Source organism: Balearica regulorum, chromosome 1, assembly GCF_011004875.1.
Source record: "Balearica regulorum gibbericeps isolate bBalReg1 chromosome 1, bBalReg1.pri, whole genome shotgun sequence".
Lineage (NCBI taxonomy): Eukaryota > Metazoa > Chordata > Aves > Gruiformes > Gruidae > Balearica > Balearica regulorum.
The window spans coordinates 14136933-14164171 of NC_046184.1; the positions used below are offsets into that span (position 1 = coordinate 14136933).

Sequence of the window (27239 nt, forward strand, 5' to 3'; positions counted from 1 at the left end):
AGCCGCCTGTGCGCCTGCGCAGCACCCGCCGGAAGTCCACTACCGCCCCGCCTACCCGGTCGCCAAGATGTCTGCGTCTACCGCTCGCTTAGCGGCTCGGCGGCTTTTCCTGCCTTGGTCTTCTCGCCTTGTGCGAGCGTCCGGCTCTGGGAACAGGGTAGGCGGCGGAGCGGGGAAGGGAAGAGAGTCGCCGAGAGCTCAAGCGCTCTGGTGGCTCCCGACGCTGGTGCTCTGGCTGCCGCAACGGGGGCGGGGGGGATTGGAGGCCGGGAGGCGTGGTGCGCGCTGGGATTTGTAGTCGCGACGGCGGAGGGGGTGGTGCTGGGCGGGCGCCCTGCGCGGTGCATGGCGGGAATTGTAGTCTCGTCCCGGCTGAGGTGGTAGGTGGCGGCGCTCTCCCCTCGGCGGGACACTGCGCTCTGGGCGATGAGCCCGGGCGCGGCAGCCCCCAGGGTTTGCTACCTGCTCCCTGGAGCCGTTGGTACCCCATGTTGTCTCCCGCGGTGTTGGCGTCGGGGCTGGCGCGGCGTCTGGGAGCCGGTGCGGTGCGGTGCGGCGACTGGGGCGCGATGCCTTGGAGAGGGACGGCAGCAGCCTCCACCCCGGCACGGGGCCTCCCTGCTCAGCGCAGGGTTGCTCAGAGAAAGCTTAATCCCTCCTTCTCCTCAGTGGTTAGATGGAGGCTGCCTGGAGGCCCTGATCCCAGAGCTCTCCCCTTCTGTCATTTTTTCCCATCCTCCCAGTTTGAAACTTCAGCTTTTCTTTCTAAAAGCAGGAAAGGGAGATTTTGTTTTCAAACATCAGTTTTTCTTTCCCTGTAATGCAGGCTAGCGGTGAAAATGATCCCTTGCAACAGCCTGGGCTGGGAACTGACTGGCAGGGGAGCAGCTCTGTGGAAGAAGCCTGGGGGTACAGCAGGACAGCAGGCTGTGTGTAGGCAAGCAGCCTGGGCTGAACAAACAGGAACATGGCCAGTAAATCAAATGAAATCATTAGTTTGCACTTGTCAAGTGGTTAGAATGTGGCAGCTAGCTTTAGGCTCCTCAGTGTAAGGAGGACATTAGTGAACTGGAGGGCCAGCAACACGGTTGCAGGCTGGAGCATGTGTGCTGTGAGGAGAGGCTGAGAGTCCAGGGCTTCTTCATCCTGGAGAAGACACAGCTTTGGTTGGACCTAACAGCAGCCTACCAGTACCTATAGAAGACAGAACTAGGCTTTTCACAGTGGGGCATGGTGGCAGAATAAGAGGCAGTGGGCATAAGTTGAAACAGGAGAGGCAAAACTGGATGTATGAAACCCATTTTTTCCCATGAGGCAGTGAAGCAGCAGAACAGACTGCCCAGAGAGGCTGTGCAGTTTCTCACCATCCCAGGAGATTTTCAATACCCAGCTGCAAAAAGCCCTGAGCAAACTGGTGTGACCCCATAGCTGAGCCCACTTGGAGCAGGAGGTTGGACTAGAGGCCTCCTGTGGTCTCTTCAAACTTGAATTGTGCTATGATCCTAAAATACGTGAGTTTTGAGAGATCAAGCCTATTGGTATTCCAGGATGAGAGTGGGTAAGAGCTGGATTTTGTACTTCCATGTTTAGGGCAGTCACATGGTGAAGGGAATCTTTGTTTATTTGATAGATTTAATTTTTTTTTAATAGCTTATTGCTTAAAGTATGCATTTGGGATATATACTTAAATTTCTTGATGTTGAAAAGGTGCAATAAACCTTTTTTTTTTTTTTTTTTAACCTTCATCTTCTCTTCTTTTCTACCCCATTCTGATTTAATGTGCTTTAACTGCCAGAGGGTTGTATAAAAGGTGGCAATTCCAGTATCTGTCCCTGTTCTGAAAAATGGGTGACTGATCTGCAGTCCTGGCCATAGGCCCTTGGACGATATCTCACTTCACTTTAGAACGCAAGTACCCAAAAGAATTCCAGATGTTAAGGGATATGTTCACGGTCCTGCAGGCTCTTGCTGGCAGAACTGGGAAACAAGAGTGGCTCTCGGGGTGGCTGGCTGATGATAGTAACATGCTTTCCTGTCAGATCATTTGATCGGAGAGAAGCAGATGGAGTCTACTGTTTTGGTTATCTTCATGTTTTTCTTCTGAGTCAGGTTAATGCATCCCTGATGTGAAGTAATGGCAAATAAATCAGTGCTGATTTTTTTCTTTTGAAATGCATGCTTTATAAAAGATCCACAAACTTAATGTTTAAGTTCAGGAATATATTTTTTCAGAAGATCATCCTAGGATATAACTTAACAATCTGAACGTGACTGATGCTTTTTCCTTACAGTGTGTGCATGTTGGAACAGGCAAGCTGAGAGCTTCCAAAGCAGCAACAGAAGTAATCTTAAACGTTCCTGAAACTAGAGTGAGTCCTCTGGAAAACGGCTTGCAAGTAGCTTCTGAAGACTCTGGACTCTCAACATGCACAGTAGGTAACTTGTAAAGGGAAGATTTTTTTTGTAACTGTTCATGTGTGTTTGTTTCCTTGTGGAACTAAATTGCATTCTGTTGATGTTTATTAACAATTGTTCTTAAAACTTAAGCTAGGAGATAGAAGTCTAAAGGCTTTTGTAAATGATTTGTGATTAGATTTTTTGTGAAGATCAGAACTTTATTTTCATTGAAAACCTGCTTCATTTAAGGAAAAAAACATTTAAAAATAGGTCTTGAAGATCTAAGTGTAGTTCATACACAAAAACTGCAAAGCTGCATTGTTCGCTGGTAAAATGACTTTCTTTTTTTTTTCTTCGCTCAATGAGGTTGGACTTTGGATTGATGCTGGAAGCAGGTATGAGAATGAGAAGAACAATGGAACTGCTCACTTCCTTGAGCACATGGCGTTCAAGGTGAGTATGAGTATTGATGTAGAAGTTTGCACTGGATTTCTAAGTTATTTATCTTTATAGATCAATGATGAGAACATTGTCAGAATCGTATACATAAATTTTCCAAATTGAGGAGAGAAAAAAAAAAAGTGGACAACTTAGACATTGGTTCTGTTGGAAAATGAAGCTAAAGTCCTAGTTCTGTGTAACTGATACATAACTATAGATTAGTAACACAGGTCTAATTTTAATGCAGTTTTAACTTCTTGTACTATTCTTAGAAGACTCATAGTCCACCTTTTGCCAGCTTTTTATTTTCATTTGGGAGCATAGTAGGATTTATATCTGACTTTCAAGCTTTGAGAGATTAGTATGCCAGTTTTCTTTCCAGAAGACTTACTCTTTCTCTTGGCCTTGACTTTTCCAGACAAGAAGTAGTAGTGATGAGTAGGTGAATTAAAGGGTCTGGTTTGATTTTTCTTATTGTTTTATTTCAGGGAACAAAAAAGAGATCTCAGTTAGACCTTGAACTAGAGATTGAGAACATGGGAGCTCATCTGAATGCGTATACATCCAGGGAACAAACTGTGTATTATGCAAAGGCTTTTTCGAAAGACTTACCAAGAGGTAACTGCTTTCATTCATCAGAAAAGCAGCAAAGAACAAAATGCTTATCCAGCTGCCGAGGAGACAACACAGAATGATGCTTTTGCAGTGTAACAGTCCCTTCCTTCCTGGGTGAAAAGTCCTTTCTTGAGCTTCACAGGAGTGTGATAATGCAGGTTTGGAAAGTGTCAGCAGGGAAGTTGATATTTGACACATTTTTGTCTGTAGATTCCCAAAAGAAAATACCTTATGGACTTCTCCCTTCCTGCAGAGCAAGTCTTTTGTCCCCTTGCAGATCTTATTAGGAAGTCTTGGGCCACTTGGTCTTTGGGGTGGGTTTTACTTTTGGAAACAGATTTTTCTGGTAGTCTGAAAATATGCTTTCCATTACCATCTCTATTTTCAATTAGCTGTGGAAATTCTTGCTGACATAATTCAGAACAGTACGTTGGGAGAAGCAGAGATTGAGCGCGAGCGAGGAGTTATACTTCGAGAGATGCAAGAGGTTGAAACCAATTTACAAGAAGTTGTCTTTGATTACCTTCATGCTACAGCCTATCAGAAGACAGCCCTAGGACGGACAATTTTGGGACCCACTGAAAACATCAAGTATGTCTAAATTTGTGGCCATCTTTAATTGCGTGTTAACTTTTATATATTGAAAAGACTCATCTAAAAATGTAGGGAACAGCGTCAGTTTTCATTTTTACCTGGAAGGGAGCTGAAATTGCACTGAATATAATGGTAAGAAGAATTCCGCTATTGGCTTAATTCCCCTGTATGCAGGCATCAAACGGTATGTGAACTTGTCTACTGCATGTCTTCATTATTTGCTATATTTTTCTCCCATTTGTTAAAAATGCATCTGGCATAAAATTGGAAATGCTCCTTTTTCCCATCAGTCAGGTGTTAGACATTATTGTAAATACAATTGTGTTTGCACTGCTCTTTCGGTGTTCATTTATACCAGTGCAGACCAGGAGACTGCTAAATGTGCTGTTTTCAGATTGGCATGAAATCATTAGTGGATCCTGTCTCCATCTGACTTGTAGTTCTCATTCCTTCTCAGGAAGCTTGAAGAGCTTTGAAAGGCAAAATGTATCAAGTTCTTGTTTCCTTTTTTAGGAATTCACCCTTATTTTAGCTTTCTGCCTCTATGCACAGCTCTGTGCATTAGCAGAACTTACAGTTATTTTGATTTTGTATTGTTCTATATGTTTAGCTCTTCTTACTCTAATAAACTTTACTGACGCAGTAGTGATGTTTCCTTGATTGTTTCTAGATCCATAAACCGTAATGACTTGGTGGAGTACATAACAACACATTACAAAGGACCCCGAATGGTCCTGGCTGCTGCTGGAGGTTAGTATGAGATACTCAGCCTGAATCACGTGAAACTATGCTTAAAACCATGGTCTTTTACGTTTCTGGGAAGAACATGATGAATTACCCCTTGTTCAGTAAGTCCTGGAAGTTCATTGTTAGCCCTACATCTTTTGTGCCTTCGTACCTTTTGAACTTTTGTTCCCTTTCCCCTCAGTAATATTGCAGAAGCATTCTTCAACCAGGAACTAGAAGTGACTTGGAGGCCAAGGTCGTTCTTCCGTGGGGGCAGGAAAAGAGGGGCCTAGAAGGGGTTTGGTGTGGAAAGGGGAGTAGCAAGGAAAGCAGAGGAAGAGAAGTAACATCAAGGCTTGAAAATGAGAGCAAACAGCTTGATTTGGTATAATATTTATAGAAGGCTACCGAAGAGAATTAAGGAGGGTGATAATGATGATCTTAGTTTATAACAGGGAGGTGTGAAGAATCTGAAAGTATGGCATTAAAAGGGGGAACAATAAATTACTGCTTGTGTTGAGTCTTTAAACTGCACAGCAATTGAAATTAACTGTTTACAGAGTAACATTACGAAGTATGTGAAATATCTTTGTTCAGGGGTCTCTCATGATGAGCTGCTTGACCTAGCAAAGTGCCACTTTGGTAACTTGCCATCTGCTCCAGAAGGAGGACTGCCACCCCTGCCACCTTGTAACTTCACAGGGAGCGAGGTAAGCTGTTAGATGGCTTTTTGAGCTGGCCCTTATCCCCTGTGAGCACAACTGACACGTCGCTCTCTGCTGAGGAGAGAGAGCTTCACAGCTCAGCAGATGAAAAGGTTTCTCGCCCCCAGTGAGCGCTGGAGTAGCTGCTTTCCAAAGCAGCATTTCCCAGCTGTTCTTGGACAAGCCTCGCTGCCGCCATTTTTTCTGCTTCATCAGTTCCTGGAGGAATACCTCCCTTACCCTGCTGCTACTTCCCTTTTATCCCCTTGCCTGTGGTGTTGGAGCATTTCCGCTTGTTGGGAATTACTAATTTAAAGGATATGGCAGAGAACCGAGGCATTTGTGTTCTATTCCCAGCTCTATTCAGATTTTGAAAAGTCACCAGCTTTCCTTGGTGCTATTTGTCATAAAATGACGCACTAGTTAAGTTTGTTAAACTTAAAATGAAAAACTAGCTAAATTTCTCATAACTAAGGCTAGTTAAGGCTGATGTTAAAGATTCATATGCTTTAATTTTTGGTTCTTTATGTGCATGCTTTTTAATCCAGATGTGATGGAAATGTCTTGTCTCGTATTTACCTTCCCATATACATTACCATGTACAGGTTGTACTGGAGCTACTTTCATGTGTTCCCCTAGATTCGTATAAGAGATGACAAGATGCCCTTGGCGCACATTGCGATAGCTGTTGAAGCAGCTGGCTGGTCGCACCCAGATACAATCCCACTTATGGTTGCCAATACCCTGATAGGTAACTGGGATCGTTCCTTTGGAGGAGGCGTGGTGAGTGAACCTGCAAACGCCTTCCTGCTCTTAATGGCTGGTGGGTTGAGGAGATCTGACTTGGGTACTGCCAATACAGACCCATTCAAACCTATCTGATGGTGTTACTGCTGCTTTATGTCTATTTCTGAAGGTCCTTTATTGGAGTAGGAGAAGGGGATCCGGTCATGAGTCTGAGAGAATTTGTTGCCCAATATTTAGGAAAATCTTAGGAAGTGGTTCTAAACCACCAAGACAGAGGTGACTTGAGATCTGCCAGCCCTCATGGAAAGTAGGATGTTTCATGCCTGTATGTCATCAGAATCTGTGGGTATCAGTAACTGTCCCTTTCTTGAGCCTAAGTAGCTTCATGATTTTGACTTAAATCTGGGCTGTTACTTGGAAACATGAGATTACGTGCAAGGAAAGAAACTGTTGAGATGAAGAGCTGATAATTATCCTCATAGCTTCTGCTGGAGCCTGTGATACTACTGCACGTTCTGTCATCATTGAAATGAAAACAGGAGACCGTGGAGGTGACTTAGTAGGCATTCAAAATACTTAATAAAATAATATATTTTTCTTTTGCCTCAGCAGAATTTATCCAGTAAACTTGCTCAGATTGCCTGCCATGGTAACCTCTGTCACAGTTTCCAGTCCTTCAACACCTGCTATACGGATACAGGGCTGTGGGGACTCTATATGGTCTGTGAGCCATCCACTATACAGGACATGGTGCACTTTGTTCAGAGAGAATGGTAAGCTAACAGCTCTTTCTCTAAAAAGATTGTTTTCAGTGGAGAAATACAATTAAAAAAAAAAACCAAACCAGTCATTTAAACAGAATATTTTTGTTTCTCTGCTTAGGCTTGCCTGGAAAAAAACAAATGCATCAAGTTCTAAACTTTGACACTTGGTGCAGAGTCCCAAATGCCAGTTTCTGGCAGCCTTACTTGGAGTAAACAGCTTAAGGTTTAGGTTTGGTTTTCTTTTTCTATCCTGGAAGAATAAATAGTAACTATAGTTAATATAATAGCATTCCTTGTACAAGAAAATGTGGCAGTGATTTTTATTTTTTAATTTGCAAGTGACAGGAGTTATGAAAATGTGTCAGATCTTTTGGAATACCACTAAGTCAGTATACGGTGCCCATGCACTGCATGTTTATCAACAGAAAGAGTTAAATATTCATGAATGAGAATAATGAATGTGCAATTACCTACAAACACCATTAGTGGTTACCCCTTGTGCAGTTTCTATCCCACGTGCCGTACCAGGTGGTGGTGTTACATAGAGCTCTCTCTAGTGAGTACATAGGGAAATGAAATGATACAAGGTAGGTGAGCTGTTATGTATGGAATTTTGAAATCTGGGATTCTGCATAGTATTCATTCATATAAGGCTTAAATCTAAATTGAAAAGACGTCCATAGGTGCAACTGTAATGCTTGAACTGCAGATGTGATTAGAAATAGATGTACGTTATTTAAGAGCACTGATTTAAAGTGGGTGAAGTTGAAACACAAGTTGAAAGAGAACTTAAAAATTAGTTTCTTTAATCATGCAGATCACTTCTCATGTACCATTATTCTATGAGATCTTTGTAAAAAAAAAACTTGCGGAGAAAAATGGCATCATTTTAGCTGTTTGTTTGCCGCAGGGAAGATACGAGAATATACTCACATCCTGTGAGAAGGATGTGTTATCTAGTGTGCCCCCCTGTCCTAGTGAAACGTTCCGTATGCAGTGTGGTGAACCATTATCTCACCAAGAGTCAAGACTACTGGATTGCCTTCTGGGCTAATTATCTGTAATTGTTTGGCTCCTACTATCTTAGCTACAGCTATTCTCAAGACAGCATGTATGGACTACACTTGGCTCAAAATACTAATTTAATAAAATGAAATACAGCTCTTGTAAAGGGAAAAAACTTGCTCTTGGGTATACTGATATGCTTCCAAAAAACTTAGGCTGCTGCTTTGCATCCTGTATGGCTTGTTTCCATACCAAATTCTCTTACTGGCTCAGTCTATAGAAAAGACGTGCCTTGTAGGTGTACTAATGTGTATGCACCTGTTTATCACAGGCAATCTTGTGTGCTGCAAGTTACTGTTCTGTAATGCCTTTGGATTTAAACTATTTTTCAGGATAAGACTTTGCACAAGTGTTACAGAAAATGAAGTAGCTCGAGCGAAAAATCTTCTAAAGACAAATATGCTGCTGCAACTTGATGGTGAGACTTATGAGAGCTTTATATTCTTAGTGGAGTTGTATGCTGATGACTGAAGTATGTTTTCCCCTATTTTAGGGTCCACGCCAATCTGTGAAGACATTGGAAGACAAATGCTGTGTTATAAGCGCCGAATCCCAATTCCAGAACTCGAGGCAAGAATTGAAGTAAGCAGCACTCATGTTGCAACTTTTTTAAATTAAGCCCTTAAGAAATGTAATTGCTACAGGAAGTAACAATACGGAAGTTAGACTGGTTCCAACTGAGAAAACTTTGAACTGTTTTGTTGCCTCTTCCCCTGGCTTATACAAAATTAAGATCACTGGCTCTGAATACTTTTTTAGATGAGATTGGTAACAAAGATGTCTCTACCCCTTTTAGGCTATTGATGCCCAGACTATCAGAGAAGTTTGCACAAAGTACATCTACAATAAGCATCCTGCAGTTGCAGCTGTGGGTATGTTGTATAAGTTTCCCTACCCTCCCATACCCCCTCTGCACCCATTTGTTTCAGTTCAGCATGTCATGACCAACTTTGTTTAACTTCCAGGTCCAATTGAACAACTTCCAGAGTATAACAGAATCTGCAGTGGCATGTATTGGCTTCGTGAGTAGTGAATAACAAGAACTTCCAGTATGTTTGAGCTTTAAAAAAAAAAAAAAGGAAAACCAGCTGCACCCCTGTTTAAAGCTTTAGAGTTGGAGAAGTGCATTTGAGAAGACTAAAACTCAAGAACCGGCTAGTCCTGTGTATCTGTATAATTAAGGAAGGAATGAAAACATGTACAGTATTTGCATTTTTATTATAAAACAAAAGATTGTCAGTAAGAGTCATTTCTTGACTTTAGTAGCATTCATCACTTGTTCTTGAGCAGCTTTCTTTGCCTTGACCATTTCAACGAGTTCCTGGAGAGTTGGAAAAAAAAAAAGAAAAGAAAATACTTATCTAAATGTGGAACTTGTATACAATGCTGTGGTTTTGAACACTACATATATTCAGCCTGAAACAATCTAGCTTTCAACGTCTAGACAGTTTAATACCTTAAAACAATTTCTCTTAGAAACAAATAAATTAATGGAAGGTCAATGCTCATCGACCTCCTCTGTAGCAGGAACTTTATCTACAAGAGGCTAGGGATAGGATTTTACCATCTACAAGAGCTTGCTGTCAAATTATAAGACAGACAGATTTCACAAGACAGGCTTCCCTTCCCAGCTTCCAGAGCCACTATTTTCTCTGAGGAAAACTTAATCCTTTCTGGTATTTTGCAGTTGAGCCACAAAAAAGTTTCCCATTAGACTCCGTCTTGTGCTAGTTTGGTGTTGTCAGGTACTGTCTCTGGTAGGGAAAGCGGTAGCAAAAGCAAAGGATTCTAACAAGACCTGAGCTAATTACAACCCTAGAAGGAGGTGAGGTACCCTACCTTATATCGCTTCATGCAGTCTTTTTTTGACCGGCCTGGAACAGCTGCTGCTATTTTCTCCCATCTTTCAGGAGTATTTACTGGATAAGTCTTCAATGCTTGTTCTAAAAGCTTTTGTTCTTCTGTAGTCCAAGGGGATGAATCTAAAGGTGAACCTGGTTTTAAATGCAAAAATTACAGTAAGGAAAGAAAATTAGTAAGGAGTCTATGCAATAGCTGTAAATAGTTGATTTAAAATCCTTGTGGTTTTGTGATACAACTAGTCTGACCTAAGGGCTACCCCGTACTAAAAACCTGAAAGAAAAAAAAGCAACCCTGAAAGTGACTGGACAAGGGGTCCTTGAGATCTTTAAAGCACAGAGAAGTTAGAAGGCAGCATCTTTTGTTGTCAGCTGGGTGTTAGATCACAGTAGCTGCCCTGTAAAACCACACCCTTAGGGCAGCAATGTAGCTTTTCCTTTTGTGTTTCAGTAAGGAACACCTGGCTGCCTGCAAGTGTCCAGGAAACTTGATGGGAGGTGTTTGGGATTTAATAGGAGACCAAAGCTGAGCTGTAGGGTGATCCTGTATCTCAGGTGCATTCCCACAGGCCTACTCTTACCTGAAAATGTAGCACCCTCTGAGGAACAGATAATCTCAGACTTAACCTGTTGCCTCACCAGGAAGCATTTCAGACTGTCACTGTTTAGTTAACTATGGTTTATACTGCATGTACCAGAAACCCTCATATCCAGTAACAGAGCCTGGATCACTTTCTTTCTTGCTATATATGTTTGTAAGTTACTAAGTTTGTTCTTAAGCAAGTCTGAAGTAAGTTCTGGATTACTTTCTTACTAAGATGCACAGGGGAGACAACTCTGCAAGAAGGGGTCCCTTTTCACTTTACCTTCAAATCGTTCTGAGGGGGCAGCACTGTCCATCTGAGGCACCACACCGTGTTCTTTTTTAAATTTGTCAAATGCTTTCTTGTTTATATCATCTTTTTGATGAGGGTCTATAGGCAACAGACATTGATAGAATAATTATTGCAACAAAATTAAAGCCAGATGTAATAATAAAACATTGTGTAGCAGATTATTAAAAAAACCCCTAATTCCTACTTACTTTAAAATGATGGTAAAGAGGTTGGTAGTTAAAAAACCCCACATCTTTGCTCAAAGTGTCAGGCTCTCCAACCCCTATCCTGCTTTATACTGCTCAAATGAATACTTCCTCCATATAAGCTTAAGCCTCAATCTGCAGCTTCAGTGAAATCAAGAAGGATTATTCTCTCAAGTAAGGGCTGTGGCACAACAGGAACACTGGGGAAGTTTGGTTCAGGTGTGTGGTTTGGAATGGAGAAACCTCCTGAAAACTTTGGGGTTTTTTGGTTTGTTTTTTTTTTTTTTTTTTTCCCTGTAGTGGAATGTTTTGGTTTTCCTTGAGAACTTACTTCAGAGCTCTCTAGGCTCCATTTACAAGAGGAGATAAGCCACATTAATTTAGGTGTCTTACTCAGGTGCTAAATCCCATCCATCTTTTTAAAGTATCTCTATAGCTTCATCAATTCCATTTATTTTAGATGCCTGCCTTTGCAGAGAGCTTTCTCAGAGGCCCATTTGTCTCTCTCGGTGTAGAGGAGCCCAGGCGATGCAGGAGGCCAACACATCTGTGCATCAAGTTAGATGAAGAGAATTCCCGAGAGTCACGCATGAGGTGGTGACTTAAACAACAGCCATTAGGGTGAAAATACTGAATCACGTAAGTGTTCCTCTATCTCCAATCTGAACTATGTTTCTTTTGGGGGATGTACAGAGGATTTTCTCATAATAGAAACACAATGCCATTCAAAGAAAATCAAGCTGTACATAAGCATGCAGACCATCTTATTATAAAAATAAGGTAATACTGATACCAAGCTTTTGGAGACTCTTTGCTTTATTGATGACATCTTTTGCAGTTCGTTTTATTCCAGTAGTAGAGTGCAAGTTCATGTAATTGGCAATAACTTCCCACCTAAAACAAGAGTAGAAAGAGTAAACCAGCATATTACGTAATAGCTTATCTTGATACAAGCTCCGGTTCACATTTCTATCAACTCCTACACAAGTTTAATCATACCTAAATACATATAAACTCTCGTGGTCTGCAAAGCTTTCAGTCACTAAATGCAAATGTTTTCCTTAAGAATTCAGTCAGCTTGGGTAAACTTCTTGGCTTCCGATACAGAAAAAGGATGGGGTAGAATATAGGTGTGGAAGTACAAACCTCTAATCCTCAAAACTGTGCTCAGCTGTTGCTTTCCTGAATTCCCTGAACACCTCAGAGATAAATACTGCAGGCTGCACTAAAAGGGCTAAGTTACTAACCCTTTGTCCACTGTCCCCCAGAAGAATACCTAAACATCAGATAAAGGGATGTCAACAGGAGAGAGCTGGAACAGCCTTAGCCCCAAAATTATTCCTGGTGCATTCTTAGAAAATGGAAGGGAATATTTGCACCTGGTCAGACAGTAGGATCGTATCTAGGCCTGTGTTCTCAGTGAGTACTGCTGAGCTGCAGTGCAGAAATGGGTACTCGTATCATCTCCATAGAGTATGACAGCTTGGAGGTTTTTTGTTGTGTTTTTTTTAAAGCAGTCATCCAAATCTGGTAATGGAGACTTCAAATCTGTGAATCCTAAGTGGAAGAAGGCATTTCACTCCTGGGAAAGAACAGGAGTTAAGGCATGTGCCTGTTCTCAATGCTTATTAGTAAGCTGATTGCCAGTGCTGCCTTCTGTGAGTCCCAGCCTTTCCTTCTTCCTGGCTCTTCCCTGAAGAGAGCTGGGGCACTTAACTCGCATCGCCGACTGTTGTCCTCCTCTGCGTAGGGGAGAAACCAGCCTCACATTCATTGTGGAGCGACTGGAAGTAGCTCACACACTCCTGTTGCTACCCAGCTGCACCATGGTCACTGTTCCGGCACAATCTTGCTGATGGACTGAGGCCCAAGTTTGGGGGGAAACAAGGTACAGGGCCAGAGCTAACTCCAGTGACACGCAGAGCGTGGTACTAAGAGAAGACAAACCACAGCCTACTCAACAGTCAAGGAAAAGGAGGAAGTTTAGGGAGTCCTTATACTGACATCATACTTAGGATGGTCTGAAAATAAGTTGTATTCTGGTTATTTAATTACAAAGTGTTAATAAGGCTTTTAACACCAAAGCGGAGAAGTACCTTGAGTTAGTCCCTGCTGGGAAGAGGTTCACAGCTTTAATTAACAACTGTAAATCATCTTCTGGCCAATTTTTGCTTCCCCCTCCTCCACCAGTGGTTGACTTTTCTGAACTCTTTGTTGCTTGGCGCATACGAGCTTCTGCCTCTTCTTTCTCTCGCCTTATTTGTTCATTTATTTCTTCTATCTGAAGGATTGTAAACAAGCATTGTTTATTTATTTTTATATTTTGCAGTGACAAAAACTCCCTCTCTCTGGCGTTGCTTTGAGCCTTGAGCTTTGCTTAGTTTCTGTTCTGCGCATTATACATAAGGAAATAGAGGAACTTATCTGCTCCAGTTTTATTTCCCTCCATCCCGTGCATAAATTTGGCCATCCCAGATTATGAGCTACAGCAGGAATCCCTTACAAGTTCAATAGGAAATTAAATGAACACTCCTAGAATTAAGGAATACTTCTGAATCTAGTGTGAATATCCAGGCTAACATGTGACTTACAGGGACAGATCCACAAAAGTATTAAGAACCTAAAGTAACTAGTGAGGGCAGTTAAACATCCATGTTGAATACACTGATTCCCAAGTCTTCCAACCTGACTGCTACCTAAGCCTGGTTATGCCAGAAATTCTCAGTTACTATGGCTGTACTAACTTCAGATTAACTGCAACAACCCAGATTTTAGTTACTAAGTGCTTAGCCAGGGTTTGATCACCATGGGTAGTTTGTTAGTAAGCAATTCAGCAGGACTTAAGTTATCCATCGCACATCTTTGCGAACTGTAATCACATCTTGAGACTTTAGTGTGACATACCTTTCATGTATCTGCTTCTCAGTATGCCCAGTCCAGTCTTAGCAATATTAAAAAAGCTATGCACCTGCACCTGTTGGCAGGATGCCCAAAACAGGTTTCTCTCTCTGTCATAATAAGATCTTCGTGGCAAAAGGAAAATTATCTGATATTTTTTATTAATGCAAAAGTGGAACAGTTTTAACAGAAGGGTGACTGTCCTGTGTTTGGAACATTTTCCTGGAGAGTAGGAGATTGGATTCAGTCCCATGTAGAACAGGAGCAATTTGAGTCTTAAGTTGTCTGATGAGTAAACCTGACCCTGGGATGGGGACAGATCACCCTCCCCACCAGGAAAGAAAGTGCACAGCTGTGAATCCAAAGCAGATAAGAGAGCACACCTTATTCTTTCTGCAGGATTTGGGTTCAGCCTTATTAGTCCAAATGGCTTTTCCCTGCTGGCAAATTTAGGCAGATCCTTCCTGAGTTTTGTAAATCTTGATCACAAGTGTCTTGCTTTTCCCATACTTTGGTATCCAACCCACTGGACCTTTCAGTGCCTACAGCCTGCAGCACTTAATTCATTTTGTGGACCTAGCCCCAGGTCACAGATGCTAGACCAGGATGTTTCTTGCATAACAGAATAGGTTAAGACTGCCCTCCTTCCCCTCTAGGTAACTGCTACCTGTTGTTGGGCAAAATTAAATTCCTCTGCTGTTTCTGTTTACTGTACAAATGGTAGGTTTTGTGTCCTTTACTAATTAAAAATACGGGTTTTTTTCCTCAGTTGGCCGTGGTTATTTCACCAGCCATGAACTGCACTATGTAAAATGGGGCAGAGATCCAGTCTACCTGGGGAAACTCAGGTCATGTTTAACAGGCAGGATTCCACAGCAGCTTAGTTTGATTCAGTCATGTAGATGTCACAAATCAAATTATTCTGTTATTTTGATTTGACACTCAGCATAATTACCTGTTTTACTACAGCCGCCTTTCCTCCTTCCCTTGTTGTGGATGTAAGTGCTTCATTCAAGCATTGCAGACTAAAAATAAATTATTAAGTTACAATGGATAGCTAGTAGAAAGATGGGTATCAAAACGAGCATAAATGAGGAGCAGGAAAACCTACCTTGCTAGCTCAAGACGATCACAAAGCTTTTCCACCTCCTCCATCATTTTAACACAATCTGCCTCATTATCAGAAAAGTAATTCCAGTTCTGGAAGCAGAAATACATGTTCTACAAAGTTCTTGAACTTTATTTTCCTGTTCCTCCAGACAAAGGCTTAACACACAGCATTCTTCAGCCACTGCCACGTTTTGACCTATTTGGCCAGCTTCCCTCGTAACTCAAAACCATAAGATAAGTATGTGGTTTAGTATTTTGCTCTTTAGTAAACCCACTTTCCGTACCCATCTCCAGCCATAAGAACAAGCATGTGATAGGGTCTGATCTAAGCAAACACAGCAATTCCACTGATGTAACCTGTATTGCACTATAATAACATTTAAATACCTTGCATGTCGTTCTCAGTTTTTGCCTTTCTTTCTTGATTGCTTTTTTCTGTATCTCTTTTTCCTTTTTTGCCACTAATGCTTGTTGCCTAACTTCTTCTTCCTCCTTTTCTTTTGCTAACCGTGCTGCTTCTAATTCTGCTTGTCTTTGCTGCAATCAAACAAACAAAAACCCTCAAAGTCACACTGTTACAGGGTCATTCAGTATTAAAATGTGCTGTTTGTGTGGTGTTTTTTGGGTTTTTTTAAATACATTAATGTTTTGTTTTCCAAGAATTTTGAGGGAGATGATGAAGCATGTACCAGTTGGCTTTAATTCCAATACTTGCTAAGAGGACCCCCAGTTTATAAATCCTGACTTCTTTTACAATGAAGATATAAAAGCATATGAGATTTCCTATGCCTGCCCCAAGAGTATAGCTTGGAAAAAGGCAGTGATCAAACATTTTATGTTAATAGTGATGTAGGAAAAATCTTGCAGTGCTCCAGTACTGTAAGTCATTTTTTAGCAGCTTACAGTTCCCTGCGATTCCCAGTACTGTTTTCAGAGCCATCTTTTCCAAACTGGTAATATTAATCAAACATGTTATACTACCTCAACGTGTTTCATACCAATCAGCCATTCACAGACCACATGCACAAGGCAAGCGGCTGTATCCATTTTATGAAAAAGGAAAGCAGGCCACAGAACTCGACTGCCTCTAAACCAGAGGAAGCATATGCAATAACAAAACTCAGCTATAGCAGTTTTTTTGTTTCACATCTGTGCTCCTTGTTTCCATCTCATTCTCAAAAGGCTGTCAGTCTTGCACTGCCTGTTGCACAGGCATCAAAAACGACACAGCTTTAAACCCCAACAGAATTCTAACAGTAGCTTTCTGACACATCTAGAAGCTGAAGCAGGTGTGAATGAACCAGGGTTTTTCAACCCAATAAAGTAGTTAACTTACTTTTTCTTTTGCCTCTTGTTCTTTTCGTTTTGCTTCTACCTTTGCTTTCTTCTCTGCTTCTTTCTTTGCCTTTTCTTCCTCCTTAAATTTCTTTATCCTGGGATCGCAGCTGTATGCATTGTCTGGCAGAAGGCGGCACGCATCATGTACGAAAGACGAACAGGAGATTTCCACTGTTAGTTAACAAATCTCTCTTTAAAAAAAAAAAAGAGCAGCTTGTATGCTCACCAACTAGTGTCCTAATTCTGTTCATTTCTTCTTTTTTTCTCAATGCTCTGGCAGCTCTGTTCTGTTTTTCAATCCACCTCCTTTCGTCTCGACTGAAAAGGGAAAGCGTAGTTCAGTGCGTCAGTCTGTTACAACTTCAACAAGAAACTTTTTTAAAGTTTTCCCACACAGATACTCTTCTCTGAAAACTTCAAAAATAGACTTTAAAAAGTGAAGTTCCAGGCCCCAAGCCCATGTCAAAAATGCTAAGCATTTACACAATTACATAAACCTTCAAAACACCTGACAAAGCAAGGTGCTTATCTGTCATTGCAGGGAATGAGATCATGGACTTTATTTTCAAAATGAAATCCACTTGTTGACCTAACATTAAACCCAAGCAAAACAACTGAAATGCTGGTATACAGTTTAATTAACGGGCAGCAATATAATCAATGTCAATTATCTCTATTTTACAGAATATAGGTCATGTCAAGTAAACCCATCTGCACAGAAAGAACACTTTCTATGAAGTACTGTAACACTCTGGTAAAATCATGCTGGATTCACTCCCCTAAAATACAGCTCAGGTGAAATAGATTAAAAATTGCCTGACTAATCTGAAAGTATTTGTCAGTGCTGTCAAGAAAGAGGCAAATTTTTAGTGGGAGTCTATATCCTCACCCACACAATCAAATACAGAACGATACACCTCAGAGCAGCAGGAGACTACTAGGAGTAGACTGAAGGTTTAAAACAGGAGCAACAGCACCATTGGCAAGGGATAACAAGAAACATGATCATCTCAACAAAAGCTGAAATGTAGTTCTCTCTCTTAAGTACAGCATACTATGTACCATTTGTCTCAACATTTTTAAAAAAGGAGGCTAATGACAGGAACAAGCACAAAAAAAGAGCTACACAAATAATTCAAGAGCCTTCCTCCAATGTGAAGCCTTGAGATTAATCTGTGTAACATATCAAAAATACAAGTGGTATGGAATTGATTACACTGCCTTCACAGAACCTTCACAGGAGAGAGAACATTGGGTCCAGAAAGGCTCAAAAAATGCAATAGCAGGAAAGGCAGAAGAGAAGAGGAATGAATGCCTAGCTACAGCCTAAATATAGCGCCACAAAGGAAGCTAAACACTGAATCTAACTACAAAACTGATTTCTATTCAAATGCGGAGGAAGAGGTTCCTACAATGCAAGTTATGGTTATACAAGGATAACTAAGTGAAAAGTTGTGTCCTGTGAAATATGTGTTAGACTAAATGATTCAGTGCTCTAACTTGAACATTCTGTGTTTATAACTGTAGGAAGGATAAAAATAGAATGTATTTTCCAATGGCAACATGGTCTGAGTAATTCAGCAACTATCACTACATCAACAAATACATAATTTTTATTAACATCAAGCCATCAGAACTAATCTCTCCAAATTCTAGAAAGTATCACTTGTCTCAGCACAGTTTAATGAATAGTTGGAGAGAGAAATGATACCTGCTTACTCATCCTCTGTTCTGGCTCCAGGTTCAATCTGTGTTTGGGACTTGCTGGAACTGCAAGTCTGAACTTAAATGAACACACATTTCAAAGCACCTCAGAAACACTTCTGTGATGCAAGCAAGAACTATTTCGAATACACAAATAAGACAAAGAGAAGCCCACAGTCAGTCTGGTTCAAGTCTGTGCCTGACTACTAAGCTGGGAGAGTGGAATTCAGTTGTAGTTTGGCTACCGTTCTTCCTACGACTTACAGTCTAATAGAAAGTTGGAAAATTTTGCTGTATCAATCTCTCAGTCTCCTGTCAAATTCCTTTTTACTTACATACCATTCTGCTTTTTCTTTTTCCTCTTCATCTAAATAGGAAAACTCTCTCCAGGAATCAAAATTATACCTAAAGTAAATAAGTATAAATAAGTAAAACCAAACAAGAATGAATAAAAACCCCTACCAAACAGCAGAACTATTACAAATAATCTACTTTTTTTACTATTAGGTTTTTGTAGGCAATTATACTGCTATTTACAATTTATAATACATAATTTACAATTATACTGCACCTACGATGATTCCACAGTGTTAAGTCAAAACGCAAGATGCTATTGAAAGCAATGATTGACATCTATCTGTAGTGTAGGTCAGAGCATATTTTAGGATGGGATCAGTCTCACCAGCTCTAAATGTCTACAGTGCAGTTGTCTAAGCTCCCATTATAGGCTGTGGAGATAGAGTACAGTCTGGAGAGTTCCAACAGAAATTAATTTAGTCTTTATATAAGCATCCATATGTAGCGGATGAGTCAAGCCATAAACTCTACTGACTTTATTGGCCTAGACAGACCTCCCCTAACTAGGGGAGCCTAAATACCTAGTAGGCACCTCCACTGAAAACAGAAGTTAGGCGAGATGAACCCTACTTCTAGTTTGTGGGGCAACTTGGTTCACAGCCACTGTGGTCAGAGAACTGCCAGAAGCTCCTGCTGTAACTGTGAATTTACAACGCGGATGCATTAGCTGGGAGAAAGCCAGCTCAGTTTGTGGAATGTGCCAAACAGCTGTGGGGTAATTTGGTGACATCACTAGGTCAGAACAGACCACAGCCAACAACCTACATAGGAAAGGTCTGCGAGCCCTTTATATTGCACGTCTTGAATACTATGACTAGAAACTGAGGTATCGGCTAACTTACCAAAATGAATAGAATGCATCTACCTCTTCAAACGATGAGTTCATGTCCCCAAGTTTAGGAACATTTTTCTTATTTGACCACCTGAAAATAAATGGATATATTCAAGAAATAGTATATATAATCTTACTTCATAACATGGCACATGTTAAGTACAGAATCAAAATACCAGATCAGAGGCTCCCTCCCACCAGCACAGAGGGGCACCAGGACAGAGGAAAAGAACAGGAGAGTTCCTTCTAAACATCCTCCAGATTGGGCCTTTGTTGGGGAGCTCTCCCAGAAAAGCAAAATCCTCCTGCCTGAGCTTGGTGTGCCTACAAGGAGGCCTGATGGAGCACAAGCTATCTTTGTAGATGTTTGATTCTCCACGCACAATCTCCTGGTAGAGAAGCTTACAGAAAGTGGACAAAAGGTGCTCTGTGAGTAACTCAGCTCTGTGGTAGGCTATGGGAAGTTTCCCACATATTCTAATGGAATACAACAGAATAATGCATGCTCTGCCTCCATGCTGTTTTTTCCCTACAAAGAGGGGACTCTTCTGTAGGCTCTAGAATTTGTTACTCCATGACACAGCATCCATTTCCAAGCAGAGAAGGGAACAACCCATCTGACAACCACAGATCCAGGTCTGCATCTCTGGAATACTTGATAAAAGATTCAATAAATCTACTTTAAATAATCAACGGATTGTTCAGAATTCATTATGAAGTGCCTCACACAATAAACCACTTTTTTTTTCATACAGGTAGAAGGTGAAATAGACTTCTACTGTGACAGCCTTAATACAAAATTAATTGGCAAGCATGAATCAAGTGAGAAAAAAGTCACACACCTTAAGAGAGAACCACCAAATATTGATAGTTACATTTATCTTCTCTTTTAACCAGCTAAATTGTGAACATAACTATTGTCTTCTCTTAATGTCTCACCCTCATAAGAAAATCATAAAAAAAGGAATTTTTAGTCAGTAGCATACACACACTTGGTATAGTAAATAATTTTAAGGTGAAACAATGTGTTGTACAAAAAGGACAGTAAATATTATGGACCTGAGAACAGACTTTTTTGGTTTTTAAAATCTCATGTGTCAAAGTCAATGCCACCAGTGTGACAGCTCAGATTATTTTAAAAATGAAATTAATAGAGACTGCACTATTTTACTTGTATTATATTTTTAGCAAATTAATGCATCTCCCAGCATCCCTTAAAATCACAACTGTTACAAACACAATGCCAGAAGAGTTTGCAAATGCCGATTCTCCAGCAACAGCAGAGGCAGTCTGACAGCTTACCTGGCGTTTCTTTCAAAAACTGGTGAAAAAACTTCAAAGAAGTTTTCTTTTGCTTCACTTTTGGAAGGTACAGAGTTATCAAAAGTAGGATCTATGCTGTTAAATGCTCGTCGTTTCACAGGATCGGATAGTATTTCATACGCTGAAAAAAAAAGTTACCAGACATAAAACATGAGACTAAAGTGAGTCTTCCCCGCAAGGTGGGAATATTACAGAAAAAGTTCTAATGTTTAAAAATATGTTCTCAGATCTGTATTGGATCTATCATTCTGTACAGCTTGATATTTAATTATTTTAGTGACACCAAATAGCATTGCTGTCAATTCCTCTTTAAGTAGGAGGAAAACGTTGATGAAAAACAGCACATTTAACCATTACGATGTAACAAACCAGATTATATTTAAAATGTAAATTTGGTTCAGGCACTGGGAGTTCGGGCATGACATCTTCAGGTTTTTATCCTACACCAGTTCCTTGCAGATGAATTGAGAAAACAGTCTACTAAGACAGGCATGGAGTAAAAGCAATCCCTGAGTTAATACGATGTCAGAACTGGCCAGAACAGGAGCCATTCATTAGAATTTTTGCAGCTCATGATGAAGTTGTACTGAGACTCGGAAAGAATATAAACCACCACATAGCTACTAGCCAAAACATGCACACACTCCCGGTTTTCCTGTTCTTACAGTCCTGCAGCTGGGCAGCATCACATTACTGAAGCTTTTAACCTGGAAATCACACACACCGTAGCTTCAGTAAACTCCTGTTTTCTCTCAAGCGTGGAATTACTTTGTCTGTCAGTTCTACAATACCCACTATTTTTCAGTAACAGTGAGAAGTCAAAGGAATCAAATTGATGTTGCGATCATTCCTGGGCTTCTCTGACTGCATCCCTGGACAGCAAACACTGCGCTCTGGAGGTCAGATCTAGAAGGTGATAAGCCGGAGGAGACCTTGGTGCTCCATAGTTCTGTAGACTGATGTCACTGCTCAGGTTAATGGAGAGAGGACGGAATGCAACAGACCACCAACAAGCTGCTGCCTACCGATCTTGGGAAGGGACTTCCCTCTGCCAGTACTCTTAGTGACCCCAGTTATCCTCTACATTGCAGGACAGGAGCATCAATAACCCTCATACCATTGTCCTGATGCAAGAAATTCTGTGCACATCCATTGGTTCCTCTTCCGCTTAATAGATGCCCCTTCCATACAGATCCCCAAGTCCACCCCGACAGGCTCAGTTCCCTGGGCACTGTATCTCCTACTCATTCCTTGGTCAGACCCAGCTCTGAATCCCACCTACACACACCTGGCTTCCCAAGTTTCTTCTCTCCATCCCATTGCCACTTGCTCCTACTCCAGATTCCCCTTCCCTACTGCTTGGAAGGATTACTCCTCTTCCATGCCACTTTGTGCTTTCCTTTCTGTTTATTCTTGAACTTGGACTGTAAGCAGTTAAGAAGGGGAAATATACTTTGCCCCTTGCACGTAGAACACAGAGCATACTCCTGAACTCAGGTGTTCATATTATAAATATCTGCCAGTTTCTGACAGGACTGAAACTATGGAAAAAAATTTTCCCTTGGCTAACTAGGCAGCAGCAGAACTTCATTTGCCCGCAATTCTACGTTGCTTGAAGACCTTAATTTCCCTTTGAAGATGGCTTTCCCAATGCTCTCATAAAGGTTAGTAAATTATTAGAACAGATAGGAAACAGGTTTCCCCAACAATTTTTAGATGTTAGGATTTTTTTTCTGTTTCAAATTGAAAGAAAGTCACAATTCCTGTGATATTGTGAATGAGATCTCAAAAAAATCTAGTTTCAGCGAACTTTTGTGTTTGTTTACTTTTGAGATGTTTTAGTACAACTCTAAAGACTGAAAACATTAACTTGTCTAACATACCATCTAACGTTTTAACTAGTACTGGAAGAAGACACTCAGAAGACGACAGTTCAGAACACACAAATTCCAAGATTTCCCCCCGCCCTGACCTTACTGTGTAAAAAAAAAAAAAAAATTGTTTAAAATAAACAAAAAAGCCAAACTGCAAAGCATTTCTAGAGGTGCAAGTCATACACCTAGAACACTCCCTATGGCTTTGGAATCGGCCAGCAGTGGTGCTCTAGGTCACCACAGGCAAGAAGGGAAACGTCATTCAGTTGAGTTCACTGGGTCATCGGTGGGCAAAAAGAGCAGCTGGAGAAACCGATATCCTCCATCAAATGAACAGATACTCTGCTGGCAGAGTGAGTGTGTTAGAATTCGGGTGTTCCCACTGCTGGTGGTGTCCTAGGGGAAATAGTTGATAGCACACCAGTTTATCCCAGGTACATGGCTACCTCTAGTGGTTTGTCCTCCCATATGCTGCTACAAGTGGTGACGCTCTGTCACCAAGTGGCATGGCAGTCAAACGTCCATCAGCTGCATCCCCAGACTCCTTCTATCCAGAGGGAAGTTACATTACTGTGATCTCTATTTATTGAGGCAGTTTTCTAAAATGAAAAAGAACTTCTCTGGCTTTTTAGTAACTGACAATTTTTTAAAAGCCCAATAAAGCACTACAAATACGTTTCAGATTATTGAGTATCTGATAAAAGAGATTAATTGCTTACCTTTAGTTATGCACGTAAAGTAATCATTATCACCTTCTCCTATCTGCTCCCCTGCAGCTTTTCGCTTGTCTGGATGATGTTTCAAAACCATGGATTTATCTAGCAAACAGATGCATTACATTAGAAACGTTTCATCATCAATGGTTTACTTCTCACAAGCTACAAAGTAATACATTAATTCCAATTGACATTTCTCTAATTAGATACTTAAAAAAAGAAATTAAAAAAAAAATAAAACAACACCCCAAAAAACATCAGGAAGAAACCAGATATGAGTTAATAATTTTTCTTTGATTTAACACTATTGTCAGAACTAAAGTTATTTAATCTTTGCTAGGACACAAAATAACCACAACTCAGAAACACTCTTCCACCTTCATCAGCTAAAGAAGTACTGATTTTTCTGGGACTTACTCTAATATTACGCATAGCAAAGTGCTTCAGTAACTGCAAGCGTATAGTTAGCTTCAAAAAACATAATGCAATTTCAGGACCTTAATTGTGGAAGATTGTACAATTCTCTGTGCAATCATACTGAAAAAATAAAAAATAATTAATGTAATTTTAGTTGTTATTTCTAATGAAAAGCAAAGTCTTTCAGATAAAATAAAAACTGTATTCTATTCCTTTATGCAAGTTCTGAACACAGTCCAAGATGAAGTTTAGCATGAAATGAAATGGCCTGTGAAGACGGCTGCACTTACCTGTGGATAACATTAAGCACACACACAAGACTTAGTGGTCAAGTTCTCTACCTAGGCCTAGGTAGATATAACTAATGCATACGGAGTATCTACTAAAGGTTGTCTTAGTGTTTAAACAGTAAAACCTGTCTTTAAACTGACTTGTTTGCCAAAAGGTCTAGCCATATTATCATGGAACATAAAATGTACCTTCTTGGCTCACTATAAAACACCAGAGAGAAGATATCATGCAAGTAGTTACAGCGACCTGCCCTTTCAGAAACAAACCAAATCCCTGTTAAAACCAGGAAAAGCACTGTATATACTGGTGAGAAAGACTCACATCTCTATACCACCAGGTAATAGTTGAGTGCTGTTAGGATCCTAAAGAGAGAGATGCCCCAGTTCTTGCTCGGCAAGGTTAGTAAGAGCGCTAATCATCACCAGAATAGGTGTTGCTCTATGCCATATTAGCACAGGCTCCACAGTGGCACTGCTGAAAACACGTACCTGAGGCAATGTAATTTCCTGTACAAGTTGTTAATTTGCTAATTTTCACCCATTTTCATTTGGGAACATCTGTGGTTGCACTGGGGACAGTGATTCCGCTCACACCAGGACAGTTATACAGGCAACTGTTCGCACGATCAACTCAAACCCATCAGCTTATTTCATAAGGGCTATTGAACAATCTTCAGAGTGCTTTTAAATCTTCCTCCACTAAATACTTTCATCCTTCTTGCAAAGTCAACTCTTGGTCGCATTGCTTTCTAGAAAAAAGAGTTCTGAAGCCCAACATGTTGTTCCTTCATATGCAAGTACCATAAAACACCCCCAATCACCTGCACACACCTCTGAATCGTGTCAGGATTTAAGACACAGGCCCATAATATCATTAAGCTGCACAGTGGCACTTCCAAGTTCTGTTGTTTACGCACCCAAAACGTTAAGGAAACCTAACCTCCTAAGACTACATTTTTAACAGCTTAATTAAAAAGAGTCACAGAGATACAGTGACAGGAATTGTACAGTTTTCACACGGTAAAATGACCAAAGAACAAAACAGTTTTTCCAGTGGCCCAAGTAACTTTTAGTTTCTTGAAAATTCAAAAGCTACTGCTCCGTCCCCATGTAATGCTCAGCCTAACCAGAACAGTAACAGCAGTGTACTTAAACATTCACCAGCATTAACGGGGCAGCTAACCACTGTAAGGGGGCTTCAAGGTACCAACCTAGTGAAATACGCAGGCAGGGACTAGTTGTGTTTCTCTGCCTTTCACTGAGCCTGGCTGCAGACTCAAAAATGCAGAAAATACAGTTATAGTCTCAAGGTGGTTGACAAAAACACCAGCAAGAAAGCTGCGATGTGAACTCGGTGAAATTTTTGAATTCCCTAGCTTTAGGCCTGGGGATTTCGAAGCCGTGATGTGAATTTAGAAGGCTGGTAAGCAACACAAATCAAAGAGCACGCATTTTTCGGTCTGTGAAACAGTAAAAGGCTTGTTCATGACACGTATGCGTTTTCATGTGGGCAACGGTTGTGTACATCTTCTTCAGGTGTGCTTACGAAGGAAAGGTACTTACGAGCTGCTTTGATTTGTTTCTGAGTAGCCCTGTATCGTATATTTCCTAGCCCAAGAACTGCATAATGGTCTTGATTCTGAGGAAAAAAATAAACACTGATAAATGTGACTGAAAGAGCCACAACACAACATATGCAGAAAACCAGTTCTCCTTCCCATCTTTTAAAAGCAAGAGGCAGAATTCTTCCCTCTCTCAATAAATATTGAAAAACACTATAGGAACACTTGTCGTAAAAGTCATAATTAATGAATAGCCAAATATCAATAAAGTAAGCTGCTGTTACAGAAATTCAAGCAGCTTAATCTAAATTAGATTAAAGCACTGGATCCTAGAAAGTTCAATTATTAGAAAATTGAACTGCTGTCTTTAACATTAAGAGCACTAACAGAATTCCAGAATAAGGGAGGCAGTAACATGGAGAAGAGACACTTTCACTGGTTACAAGCAGTAAAACAACAGTCCAAGAGTAAGATCTTATCCTGATGTGCGTGTGAGTTTGCCCTCATCAACCAGTTATGCGTAGAACATACAAACCCAGCTATAATGCTGAGGGACACAAACCAATTCGGATGGATGTGGGAGGGGAGGAGGAAGAGGATCTTTAGCAACTAGGAATGGCAGATAACAGGACATTTCTGGCAAGAGTACGCTAATCTGTATCGACTGAATTACCTTCCAGTCCTTTGGATCAAGGGTTTTTAACATAGGAAATTCTTCAAGCTGCAATTCTTCATCCCCTGATTCTTCAGAAAGTTCCTTCTCATCTTCTAGCTCCTGGAAAGAGGCAGAAACATTTATGTTTCTCCTCTTAATAAACGCTTCAAACCATCTTCCCACAGGTTCCACTTGACAGAGTACTGATGCTATAAGCAAAAACATAAAAGCAACTTCACCTTCTGTGGTTTACTTTTTTTCTTTCCTCCTTTTTTTTTTTACACTAAACCCCATCAAAGCCCGTGAAAGAACTGCATCGCACAAGGCTACAGATTGCCAAATCTTCTAGCTCGCTCTAAAACCAGCAGACGGCTTCAAAGATTGCACGCACCCCTCTGAGACGGCACCTTTCAAGTGTTGAAAGGTGACTTAAAGGAACGCCCACGATCAATGACGTTTAATATCTTCCCTGCTTTGGTAAGAGAGAACCGCGGCGGCACCATCACATTCGGACGGATCCCCGCGGGTTCCCGCTCCCCGCCACAGGCCGCTCACGCCCTCTGGCAGCGACACCAGACTTGTCGCTCGCTCGCTGGCTCGAAACGAGCACGGAGGCAGACGCAACACGTGGAGAGGGCAGCGTTAAAGCCACGCGAACGGGAAGGCTCCGCAGGAGCGGAGGGGGTTTGCAACTCCAACGCCCGAGCAGGTGCCCGCGGGCTGGGGCTGCTCCCCCGCATCACACGCCCGCTCGAACCACGGGAGCCCCGGTGCTGACAGCAGCGGCAGAGGGATGCCCTGCGCCCCGGCGGGACGGGCGGCAGCGGGAGATCCCGGCAGCGATACCCCGGCGTCCCCCTCGACGCGCCGCCGGCCCCGGCTCGGCACCGGCTGCAGCCCCGCGGCCGGGCCGCTCCCGCCCCCCCCCCCGCCTGAGGGGCCGGCGGTACCTACCGGCCGACAGCGCCCTGGTGACGGCCGTGGCCTGCCCCTCCTGCGCCCCCCGCAGCATGGCGATGGCGGCGGGCGGCGGGCCGGAGCGACTCTGGGGCCTGAGCACCGGGCCGCGCTCGCCTTGCCTCGCCGGTTGCCAGGAGCCGGCGCATGGAGGCGCCTGGCGACCGCTTCCGGGGCGGCGGCGGCGTGCGGCGGGATAAGCGGCCCGGCGGG

The 27239-nt window shown here is 41.7% G+C and overlaps 2 protein-coding genes across 4 annotated transcripts; one reads left to right on the top strand and one right to left on the bottom strand.

Moving 5' to 3' along the window:
• PMPCB (peptidase, mitochondrial processing subunit beta) lies at positions 1-9296 on the top strand. Of its 2 annotated transcripts, none has more exons than XM_075737663.1 (13): positions 1-157; positions 2292-2432; positions 2764-2850; positions 3327-3456; positions 3846-4044; positions 4718-4797; positions 5371-5483; positions 6117-6260; positions 6834-6997; positions 8386-8471; positions 8547-8635; positions 8850-8925; positions 9019-9296. In XM_075737663.1, exons 1-13 carry the CDS (start codon positions 68-70, stop codon positions 9081-9083), a joined length of 1464 nt encoding a protein of 487 aa, XP_075593778.1. In that variant the 5' UTR covers positions 1-67; the 3' UTR covers positions 9084-9296. The 2 variants fall into 2 exon arrangements, with proteins under 2 accessions (XP_075593778.1, XP_075593849.1); XM_075737734.1 differs by having other exon boundaries at positions 6837-6997.
• Positions 9253-27203, bottom strand: DNAJC2 (DnaJ heat shock protein family (Hsp40) member C2). 2 transcript variants are annotated; one of them, XM_075737471.1, is made up of 17 exons: positions 27024-27203; positions 26088-26278; positions 25416-25491; positions 23149-23247; positions 20535-20676; positions 19243-19323; positions 18383-18448; positions 16566-16657; positions 16338-16459; positions 15389-15538; positions 15003-15091; positions 14847-14916; positions 13090-13274; positions 11787-11887; positions 10779-10886; positions 9893-10047; positions 9253-9374 (listed from the first exon to the last, which is right to left on the bottom strand). In XM_075737471.1, exons 1-17 carry the CDS (start codon positions 27079-27081, stop codon positions 9300-9302), a joined length of 1860 nt encoding a protein of 619 aa, XP_075593586.1. In that variant the 5' UTR covers positions 27082-27203; the 3' UTR covers positions 9253-9299. The 2 variants fall into 2 exon arrangements, with proteins under 2 accessions (XP_075593586.1, XP_075593663.1); XM_075737548.1 differs by having other exon boundaries at positions 26088-26189; positions 27024-27189.
• Positions 27204-27239: the final 36 nt, after the last annotated feature.

Excerpts from the sequence above, each read along its gene's own strand:
- DNAJC2 (XM_075737471.1), bottom strand. The coding sequence starts at position 27,081 with ATGCTGCGGGGGGCGCAGGAGGGGCAGGCCACGGCCGTCACCAGGGCG. Across the intron at positions 16,460-16,565 it reads CAGAATTAGGACACTAGTTG|ACAATGCATACAGCTGCGAT; the intron begins GTGAGCATACAA and ends GCCTTCTGCCAG. Across the intron at positions 11,888-13,089 it reads CCAGCAGGGACTAACTCAAG|GTGGGAAGTTATTGCCAATT; the intron begins GTACTTCTCCGC and ends CTCTTGTTTTAG.
- PMPCB (XM_075737663.1), top strand. The coding sequence starts at position 68 with ATGTCTGCGTCTACCGCTCGCTTAGCGGCTCGGCGGCTTTTCCTGCCT. Across the intron at positions 4,798-5,370 it reads GGTCCTGGCTGCTGCTGGAG|GGGTCTCTCATGATGAGCTG; the intron begins GTTAGTATGAGA and ends ATCTTTGTTCAG. Across the intron at positions 8,926-9,018 it reads TCCTGCAGTTGCAGCTGTGG|GTCCAATTGAACAACTTCCA; the intron begins GTATGTTGTATA and ends TTTAACTTCCAG.